The sequence below is a fragment of the Magallana gigas genome, chromosome 5 (assembly GCF_963853765.1).
Source record: "Magallana gigas chromosome 5, xbMagGiga1.1, whole genome shotgun sequence".
In the NCBI taxonomy this organism is placed as follows: Eukaryota; Metazoa; Mollusca; class Bivalvia; order Ostreida; family Ostreidae; genus Magallana; species Magallana gigas.
The window spans coordinates 32,335,548-32,346,998 of NC_088857.1; the positions used below are offsets into that span (position 1 = coordinate 32,335,548).

At 30.6% G+C, this 11,451-nt stretch overlaps 1 protein-coding gene across 1 annotated transcript; it reads left to right on the forward strand.

Moving 5' to 3' along the window:
- Positions 1-9,206: 9,206 nt before the first annotated feature.
- LOC136275428 (uncharacterized) lies at positions 9,207-10,825 on the forward strand. Its single transcript, XM_066084608.1, has 3 exons — positions 9,207-9,521; positions 9,974-10,117; positions 10,228-10,825. Exons 1-3 carry the CDS (start codon positions 9,299-9,301, stop codon positions 10,398-10,400), a joined length of 540 nt encoding a protein of 179 aa, XP_065940680.1. The 5' UTR covers positions 9,207-9,298; the 3' UTR covers positions 10,401-10,825.
- Positions 10,826-11,451: the final 626 nt, after the last annotated feature.

The following is an 11,451-nucleotide window of genomic DNA, read 5'->3' on the forward strand; positions in this document are numbered from 1 at the left end:
TTACCTCACACACAGCTATGTTAAGGGTGTCCGAAACTATAATGATTTTCTGAAAGTTTATACATTCATGAGTAGTACAAAAATACCGAACCCAATCGGAAATTTTTTTCAAGTCGGTTTTTTGATAAGATGCGTCGTACTGTCTCTTTAACAAATAACAATGTAAACAGTAAAATGATATCGCTGATTTATATTTTCATGGTTATCTTTATGATTTATAATTGACCTACATGTACTTCAGTGTCATCGACTTTCATGCAACGTCCTCATACTATTTGTAAGAGACGGCAAAAACTTCCAGTTTATCATTTTGTAGCTTGTGGCAACGGCGTTCACCAACACCTCCACCTTCGCTAAAATTTGTCTATCTCTCGTTCTTCGAGTCCATCTTTGAAATCCAAGAATACGTAGAAAACTTTTTTCTAAGAGTAGCTTTGTAAAAAGCATTTCACATGTTTGTAACTTTAATCGTCATTTGTAACTTTTTACGTAGTTTACGTCTACGACCTTTTGTAAATATGGGTTTTTTTTAAATATTTCTTTACATTTGATATCGGTAACAAATCATTTTCGCCTGTTGAATGCTTCTCTTAACATGAGCTCTTACTAACAATGGCATATTGTATCCATTCATCTTTCCTATCTTCGCATGGAACAACCATAGTGTTAACATTATCTATGTTTGTTTTACATTCACCTTGTTTCATAGCAGGCAATCAGTGGGACGTTTAAAGTCCTCAGTTCCCCCGCTGTCGGAGAAATCGTAGCGGTTTCGGGTTACTTTTAAAAAATATTTTATGCAGGATTTCTAATTGTCAAAACAACGACTCTCATTCAATGTCCACGTTTTTCGTATATTTGTAATCATTTTTTTTTATTCAGTCCATATTTAAATCTTCCATTTGTATTGTACTTTTTGACAATCCATAATGAAATAATTTCTGTGTTTTATTTATAAATAATAAATTAAGAGTCTTTTGTTTTCTACGAAAACCCACTATTTAGTATAGTCAGCACCTCTACATGGATCAAGGTTCAATAAATAACGATATGAGACTTCAATTCTATGACTTTTTTTTAAAAGCATGCCCCAATACTATTAACATCGATGACAAAAGTCATCTTTACTGAGCCGTATTAATATTGTCAGGAACTTTGCATAATCAGCAACTCTATATGAATCTTGTTTCTATAAATAACGATGACATAAGCCTACTCTTTATACGCATGCACTAATGCTATAAATATCGATGACAAAGTCCCCATGTAGTCAACACCTATATAGGGCCCCTGTAAAACTGTATACAAACTCCAATAGTTACGTCATTTTCAAGACAAATTCCTCTATAATGGTATTCATGCGCATATTTAAACAACCATAAACAAAATCAATTATTTGGAAAACCTTACCGAACAAAATAAATCGCAACCTTTGAAATTGCATTTTATATCCATTGCAAAACATTACAATCTTCTAAGGGAAATTTTCAAAAAGTAATTAAAGATAGTATATTCTAGAGAGCAAGTAATGTGAAAAGACGGACCAAGGTAACATGTGTCGTTTTTCTACTTCCAGAAATACATATGTGCTAGCGATACCGTATCAAACCTTACATAACCAGATAATGAAATCCACGTACCTATTCTCACTTTTATGTGTGTAAAAACTCAACTGAGGAGGTGTTCACTTAACTCATCTTATGTATAAACTCAAAACATGTTCATAACCTGAAAACAATTACTGTATTCTTAAGATTATTGAATATAGCATATTTTTATTCTTCTCAAAATCGCGAGAAAACCCTGTGTTATCATGTGAAACTATTCAATACAAAAAATGATATATGATCTTGGCCGATATATCTTACAATGAATACGGTCTTTTTATTCAAAAGAGGTCTTCAGGTAATATCATTGCAAAAACTCAAGAACTTTTAAAAAATGATTGCACGGAAACGTTAGATTTTCCTTTATTCAGTGTCGGAGTTAAAACAAATTTTAAAATAAGATTTATTATTTGAAATCAAATATCGCTCTAAACACACAAGATAACAATGTTTTATTTAAAAGATTTGCAGTCTATGTTTCTTTATTTAAGTTTTGTTTTAAAGCTATAATAGGATATGCAACGACAAAAAAATCGTATTGAAGCAGGAATTTCAGACATTAAAAAAAAAATACTATTTTAACTCTACCTTTATTTGCAGGATTACCAGGCTTCCTGAGAGTTTGTCTCTCTATATTCAATACTCATGTATTCTCGCACTGTATACAAAGGGTTTATATAGCGTAAGCACAGCAAATGTTTCGACAAAAATCTTATAAGCGCCGACAGCAGGTACCGAACCCTGGATCCTAAAATCATTACGTCAAAATCCTAACGCACTACCGTTACGTCAAAGAACTCGATAATTGGCTGTGTGTATATATATATATATATATATATATATATATATATATATATATATATATATATATATATATATATAAAGCACTAAAAATGGCTAACGACACGAACAATAGAAATTGTCAAATTTTCGGGACAACCCGTCCCTTCTTCAGGACCAAGAAATAAATTACATGAGAGAAAAAAAACAAAGAAAACAAAATCCAAAGCTACTACTAAACTACTTAAGAAACTATGAAAAAGAACAGCTACATTATACACATCATTTGATCACATTCTTAAAGGTGTTGATACTGATTAACTTAATCAGGCATGAAGTTGGCAGTCGATTGATTACTTTATAGCGATCGGCGACAGTATCAACACCTTTAAGAATGTGATTAAATGATGTGTATAATGTAGCTGTTCTTTTTCATAGTTTCTTAAGTAGTTTAGTAGTAGCTTTAGATTTTGTTTTCTTTGTTTTTTTCTCATGTAATTTATTTCTTGGTCCTGAAGAAGGGACGGGTTGTCCCGAAAATTTGACAATTTCTATTGTTCGTGTCGTTAGCCATTTTTAGTGCTTTATATATTCAGTTTACTGGCTTAGTATCTATATATTAGATCCGACACCTTAAAGATGCCTAGTGTTGTTGATTCTATTCAGTGCTTTATATATATATATATATATATATATATATATATATATATATATATATATATATATATATATATATATATATATATATATATATATATATATATATATATATTTCGTGAGTTATAAACAAGTTACAGAACTTATAATTCTTTGTTATGGAAACAAACTTTTGTTAACATTTTGAATGTTGAAGTGAAAATTCCAGTTTTAAACCCAAAATGTTAAACTTTTGAAAGTGTTTTTTTAAAGCAATATGAGCTGCAATTTTCATGCTGAATTTCTTTTTTACGACTACCAAAAGGACAATAAAAATCAAAGTTTCTTAATTTCTGTTAGCCTAGTTTTGTGGGAAAAGCCATTTAGAAGCTTTAATTAGAGCAAAATTGAATTATTGTCGTCCTGTACAAAAATTGATCTGGAATATATTCCTTAGAAGAGAAGTCTTTCTTCTGACAAAAACTAAAGACTTTTTCAAATCTTTTTTATCATAAAAGTTTAAGTTACATGCAGACCTATCATACTAGTGAGTGAATTCCTAACGATCAAATAAGATTTCGTCTACAACTTAAGTTCTTTTTTTGGTAAGATCAATCGTGTCTCATTTCTTGGATAGAACATAAACGTTTGTTGATTTTTGTGATTCTTTAGCAGCTGTTTGATTAAATAATGAATCAAATTAATTGATAAATATAAAAGACCTAACGCTTGCTTTTCCGATGATTATTCTAAGGAACTAGACAGAACTCAAACGTTACAGCTACATATTAAGCAAGGCACATAAGTGTACAGTCAGCATAAACATAGTGCTCGCCTCCATCCCGTGCACTATGTACATGTACATGTACCAAACCCTGACTACAATTTAGGCATAGTACATGCACAACATACCACTATTTCATGCATATTAATAATATTGCAGAAGTTAAGTTTATATGTGTGTGTGTTTTTTCAAAAAAAAAATCTATATATAAAATTTCAAGTATAAGATACAAATAACTTGCTGATACGCAATTGAAATCCTCTGAAAAGGAAACTTTATTCCAAATAGCATATCTAATTGATTTAATCACTGATTTCAGTGTGGATGCAAATAAATAGAAAATAAATTGCCAATGAAATTTATCTAAAATTGAGAAATCTTGTGTCCTTAAATATTGCCTGTTTAAAAAATTTCATTTTGTTTATCTATGCATCCCACGAAAATTCAATTGATAAATTGTAGCCATTGAACAATAAATTATATGTTGAGTCATATCTTAAACATTAATTTTAATTAAATGTACACTGAACAAAAAAAACCTCGATGATTTATATTAATAACTTGAAAAACCTTACCGAACCAAATAAATCACAACGGTTGAAATTCCATTTGATATCTTTTTTCAAACACACTAATCCTTTAATGAGAATTCTTGAATTGGCATTTTCAAAAGGAGAATTAAGGAAAATATATTTCTTTTGAACAAATAATGTGAAAAGACAGACCAAGGTTTCACGTGTATTTTTTTAATTTCAGAAACACAAATGTGCAATCGGTACCGTGTCAAAAAATTAATGTACTACATGCTTAAAATTTCCATTTTTAAGTATTTTTGACAATTCATAATGGAATGACCGGTTTTTTTTTTATTAATGATGAAACGACTTCTCTTTTTTCTGCGCATGCTCACTATTTTGTATAGTAAGCACCACTATATTGATCCCGTTTCGTTATGGGGGCCTCTATGCTATAATGTTTTTTTGCGCGTGCATCCAGTTCTATAAATATCGATGATATAAAGGACTTTATACGGATTTCCATAGTCGGCAGCGCACTTCTTTCTATTAATAACGATGATACTAAACATCGATCAATTCTATAAATAGCGATGATAAACGTCCTCTCTATATAACTAAACTAACACAATGATGATTCAATTGAAATTGAAAGCCTTTAGTTACCGAACAATACAAATCGCAACGCTTGAAATTCCATATATCACTTATTTTGCAAACATAACAATCCTTTAACGGAAATTTTGGAATTTGGGATAGTATGTTCTACTGACTCATTAATGTGAAAAGACAGACCAACGTAAAACGCGTCTTTTTTAAATTCAGAACCACAATGTCCTACCGTACCGGTACCGTATAATCAGATAAAGAAAGGCTTGGGGTAAAATGCTGACGATGGACCCTTCACTTTGGAGGGTCCATAGTGGAGGGGGTGGAGCTTTGTGTGTCAATCTTAATTTAGAATCTGTTTGATCTGTCATTCCAATTTCATCATGCACCTAATAGCTAAAACATATGGGTTGTTTATTAGAAATTGAAAAAAAAGGAGAGGGAGGTCCTTACATTTAATGAACTTTATCAGGATACATAAATTACTGTGTAACAATTATTTTAAGTCCAGTGAGACTGTGAACAGGAAGTTAACTCACCTCAACGTTGGGAGAGATTTATCTTTTTTCTCCGAGTAACAAATGTTAATATATTAATAGTAAAAAAAATGCTATGGATGTGGACAATTATTCACAGAAAATTTTAGAAAACCACCAAATGATCTTGTTCTCAAACAGTATGATTATCGGAAATATCCGAGTCCGAATTCCAAGTCACCAAGAGTGTCAGCTTCGTTGCAAAATATGTATTAACAATGCGGATTGTTGTCGGAGACAATGTCCGTTGTTTGAAATGTCTCGCCATGTCATAGTGCATTTAGACATTTCAGCACAATTATCTTCAAAACATAGGGACATTTAAAGGAAGAGTTACAAGACTTACACTTTTGTAGAATAAAATTCATAAGCTGTTATAAATTTTAAAAATTTTGTCCATTTCAGCAATAATGCAACTGTAATATTTTTACTACCGGGTATATACATCTTAGGTAGAACTAATGAACAATAAACCCAGCACCAAAATGAAAGTGCCACCATTTGTCATCGTCAATTAGGGGAGAGAAGTTTTATGTGCTTGTGTTTAAAAGTCATATAAATAAAACAATGTGCCCCATTTTGTTGCTGATAACTTAATTGGAATGACAGATCAAACGGACTCTGAATTAAGACTGACATACCAAGCTCCACCCCCTCCACTATGGACCCTCCAAAGTGGAGGGTCTATCGTCAGCATTTTACCCCAAGCCATAAAGAAATCCTCGTACCTATTCTCCCTTTCATATGTACTCAACTGAAGAGGTAATAATGTAGCAACAAAAACAATTCAATGCAAAAACTCAAGAGCTTTCCAGATATTATTACACGGAAACTTTAGAATTACCTTTATTCAGGGTCCTAGTTGAATTAAAAACAAACCCTAAAATCATCTGTTCTAAGCACACAAAACAACAATGTCGTACAATTGTCATATCTGATTTGTTTATTTGATGTTTACGGGAAGATAAGCAACGACGAAAAGAACATGTATTGAAAACTTTTTATGCAGCAATATTATTGCAAAAGTTTAGTTACTATGTTTTTAAAATAACTTTTAGCCCAAAATTATAAAATGTTGTAAAATTTGATGTATAAATTTGTAATTCCTGGCCGAAACGCTATTTGAAAATAAAAAAGTAAATCCATTCAGTCTTTTTTCTTTTAATTGCACAAAAGAAAAACGTGAACCCAAATTGCTTTGGGTCCGATTGTTTTCAGAACATCCTACGAATCGGCAACCTTTTATTTATTCTGCAGTTTGAAGAGAGCAGCCCCCGAAAAAGCCATCCTTTTAAATATGACCTTGTCCATAACGAAACTAAAATATTACTTCAAGCATATCATATGAATTTAAACATTAACCTAATACAATTTCATCTCGAGAGACAGATGACAATTTAAGGTATTGTATATAATCAACGGTTATGTTTTCTTTTAGCCATTTGCTTTGGGTAAAAATTATGTCGGAAAACAGGTGATAGAATACAAAAAAATGACAGAAGAAAGTTGGCATTGGTTTTAATTTTGAACTTTAATATTTAAACGTTTCATAGTAAAACAAACATTAAGAGAATATTGTACAAGCAATGCATGTCCTTAGTCACTCTTTAAATTTGTTGTACATGCCTTATAGATATAAAGTAAAGCACAACACCACTTGTTTTAAGTTCCTGTAGTATAAAAGCCACAAAAAATTCTGATGCTGAAATAGTGCTGATGAATTGTTGCCCTTGATGATAATGTACACGAGGGTTTTACCGACCTCGGACTTTAATTGAAACACTGATTAAGCATAGCCTATACCCGATCAATAAATACGAGAAAATTTTAGAAATGAATAACTTTAACACATTGTAATAAGTAACAAATGTCAAATTTAAAAAAAAAAAAATAATATGTTATATATAACTGCTGTGTTGGACAGGATAGTACAGTTGGATATGTATGATAACTTCCTAATTTCTCTTTTTCCACCTGGAGTGAAACATTAACTGAGTGGAGCACTAAGTTTAACAAATCGTAAATACGTGTCCCGTTTGAAAATTGTTTAACCTCATAAAAATGTAACAAAATTCATAATTGATAAGTAGTTTATTATATTGAATCAACACAGAAAGTTTCAAATCATTTCATTAAACAATATTAAAACAAGGTATCTGTTATTCAATACTTACTTGGAATGCCCCCATTGTTATATGAATATACAAAATAAGTAAAGTCAACATTTAACGGAAAATTGACATCAATTTTGGTTGAAAATTAATTTCCACCATATGGGAGAGCTTAACAAAGAGTGTGGTAAAATAAAGCATCTGCAGTTAATAGTTGCAGAGAAATCTTTGACGAAATATATTTGTATAATAATGTATGATTGAAAATTTCTAAAAATAAACAATTGTCATTGAGCAGGAAGTTTGGGGAGTCTGATTGGTACAACAATGGATACATAATTAAGTAAAATACAAATTACATGCTTTATGTTCAGTCTCATTGAGACAAAATTATGTACTAGAGTCTAGTTTAACACGTTTTGTCATGTTTCAACTGTTTGTTAGATGAATTTGCCATTCCTTTTTTGGGGGGGATTCAAAATTCCACATCATTCAACGTTTGTTATTTAAAATAACAGATTGCTTACACAACTATTTCATTATACGGTTTAAAAAAAGGAATGCACCATTTATTTCAATAACAATTAAAAAGATATCGTACCGATTTGAAATATTTGATAATTTCTATAACGATTGAAACACAAAGACTATAAAAGCAGCGCGCCTGCAGTAAACACAACATACTGTTGGAACATAACTCGTAAAGGTAATTTAAAAAAAAAATCTTAAAAATAATTTACAATCCTCTTTTGTTTCAACCAGCATGCAGTTTAAAGTTGTTAAAAATGTGGATATTGATTTTGTGTAAATTGTTACTAATATGTAACCTTAAGGCAATTATTATTATCTGAATTGGTGAATTATATTTTAGCTCATCCTTACCAAAGAGTAAACTAGGTTTTATCGATAGGAGGAGGGCATATATTGTTTTTGTTCTTGGAGAAATAAGGACGAACTTTTTGAAAAGTAGTTATAATTGTTTTATTTTGGTTTGTATACACTATACTGTGCTAAATAGCAAATTTTAAATACGAATGGGTCTAGATTCCATTCCAAAAATACTTTAATCTGAAGGAGAAGTTTTCAATCATTATATAATCAGTAATATTGATTTATAGTAATACAGCCTAGACCCAGTTTGAGTCCAAATTCTTACCTCAGATAATTGTCAAACTATTATGAAATTTACCATTTGTTTATGACGTCTGCATAGTTTTAAGTGGTGAGAAGAAGACAAATCTATTCGGTAGAGAATCAAGAAGGTCTTTTTTTTCATTGTTTGCTTCTACTTCCTTTTTAGTAAAACACGATTTTTTGCTAATTTTTATTTATTTATATATAACCGAATTATTTTGAAAACTATTTAAAACCATACACCAAATAAAGAGAAGCACTAAAACTACATAATGCTCATGAGTAAATGAGGATTTAAATAAGGACATGCTTTTGAGTAATGTTTTTCAGGTAAATAAACAAAAAATATTTTTATAAATGCAAAAACATATGGCCATGTTGGATTCTTGTTTTTACCAAATAAATGAATAAAAGGTTTTCATAATATGCAAAAATATTTGATCAAATGAACGAATGAAATATATGATACATTTTTAGACCTTGCTATACTTTCCCCCTTTTTATTGTGTATGTGTGTGTTATTTATGAATTTATCAATCACTTTGCTATTTCCAAGTTTCATCGCTAGATTTGATCATCATAGTATATGTGTATTTTTGGAACAGCTGTTGAAGACATGGGAACCTCAGTACTTTTTATAGTAGCCCTCGTGCTTACGATATGTGCAGTGGTCTTCCAGATTATTGGCTTGGCAGCACCATATTGGGTCTTCATAGATGGTAGTTTATTTGATACGTGGTACGGTTTGTGGACTACGTGCATTAAATCACAGACAGCTACAACATGTACAAGTGAAGACGCTAAAGAAGGTACCGTTAGTCGTTTTTTGTTCAACAGTGTTATAAATTTAACGATTTTTCAAAAAGTATCTATCTCGATCGTTTTAATTTCCCGTTGCAAGAGTTATCTCTTTGTTTCAAGATGGATATTATACGTTTTTGAATACTAATTTTAGTATTCATGATGTATTTCATTTCATGGGAGAATGATTAATTGCATGTATCAGAGTGGTTAATATTAAATTATTTTAAGAACCAATAACTAAATTATGTGAATAGTTAAAATATATAAGATGTGAATATTAAGTAAGATTTGCTTTATTTGTAGCTTTGTTTGTCTATACGAGTTGCAATGATAGAAAATGCAACATAATTTAATGTCCAAGGAAAGGACTAATTGTATGTAAAATGATAAATTTAGATTATGTCTGTGTTGTTATTTATATTAAAAGGCATACAGTTTACTAACATCTTTAATGCAGATTGGGAGAGAGCTGTACGAGCTATGAGCATTCTTGGGTTTCTAGTGTTGATTGTCGCTGTTGTCATGACTGTTCTAAAACTATTCGTCATGAAAGACAAGAAACCGGTTCTTTTTGCCGGTATAGGAACATCATTTGCCGGAGGTAAGATTTACATTTCGGCTTAAAATGTGTTTACTGGATATCTTGAAATATCTAAGATCAATAAATATTAATTGATATATAATGTAAGGAAAATTATTCATGCATTTCAGGTATCTTTATCCTGATAGCAGTGGCAGTGTTTGCAGCAAAAAATAAAGATGTTTTAGCTGCTTCTGGTGTTAATGATTTTGACTACCATTTTGCGTTTGCGTTCAGTATCATTGCGATGATAACGGCATTCGCCGCAGGAGGTGTGATGCTATTTGGCATGATGAAAGAGTGAGTTGCCTGTACGGACATCCGATGCGTTTCACATGTGGAGGATTCTTTTCCAGAGATTTTGAACACCTTTAATTATTGTGAATTGTGTGTAAATGTGTGTTACTCTAATATATCCATATCATGTTTTCTCTTCTTTTATATGAATATTTACCTTAGGGACTTACATGTAAAGCATGATGTCATAGAGCACATTTATTGGTCAAGGAGCTTATTTGTTAGTATGTAAATTTTTACACACCTTTTATATTATTCTACAGTGATGTGCCATATCATGTAGTAATCATTGAAAGAAGACGGTTCAGTTTCTTTCATTATTTGCCCTATAATTCAAAAGTTGTTAAAAGAAGTTCGCTCCTCACTTTTTCGGTAACTATTTTATGTCACCTGTTATCTAAAATTTTTGCATCATATATTGATTCTATTTATATATTTACATTTATATTTTACAATTCCAAATAAACTATGCTAAATGAAATTGTTAAAAGAATATTATATATTATAAGAATATATATTAGTAAGGGATTTTTTTGTGGCGGAAGGTTTAAAAGAAGAATGAAAATTTTTCATAAATCAATAGTTTTAAAGTACTGTAACTTTAGTCTTCTGATTTTAGCCCGAACTAAACTTCAAGACAGTTTGTGTATTACGCTAATTCATGCTGTTCTAAAAAAACCCATTTTTAAACAATATTTTGATATTTCTATCGATATATTTTGGAATGTTAAATTTAGAGGAAAAAATACTAGTTTTAAAAATTGATCCATATCCGATCGAAATTAGGCTGATTCCGACTCGAATGATTTTAAATTTGAATATACAACAATTTTACCAAAAACTGGAAGGTTCCGTTATAACATGATTTGCAAATTAATTGAACAATTAAATTTAACTGAATTTTTGGCTGCAATTGAAGAAAAATATTGATTTTTCACTTTTTGTACTTTTAAATTAAGATCGGGATCCGTTTCTTTTTAATCAGGATCGGTCAAAATTTGGAATGTAACAATATTTTTTAACTTTTGCCATTTTGAATCAGTTATGAAAGCAAAATC

Bases quoted from the DNA above. Each gene is read 5' to 3' on its own strand.
- LOC136275428 (XM_066084608.1), top strand. From the start codon at position 9,299: ATGTGTATTTTTGGAACAGCTGTTGAAGACATGGGAACCTCAGTACTT. The intron at 9,522-9,973 runs GTACCGTTAGTC...TCTTTAATGCAG, and splicing joins AAGTGAAGACGCTAAAGAAG to ATTGGGAGAGAGCTGTACGA. The intron at 10,118-10,227 runs GTAAGATTTACA...CATGCATTTCAG, and splicing joins AGGAACATCATTTGCCGGAG to GTATCTTTATCCTGATAGCA.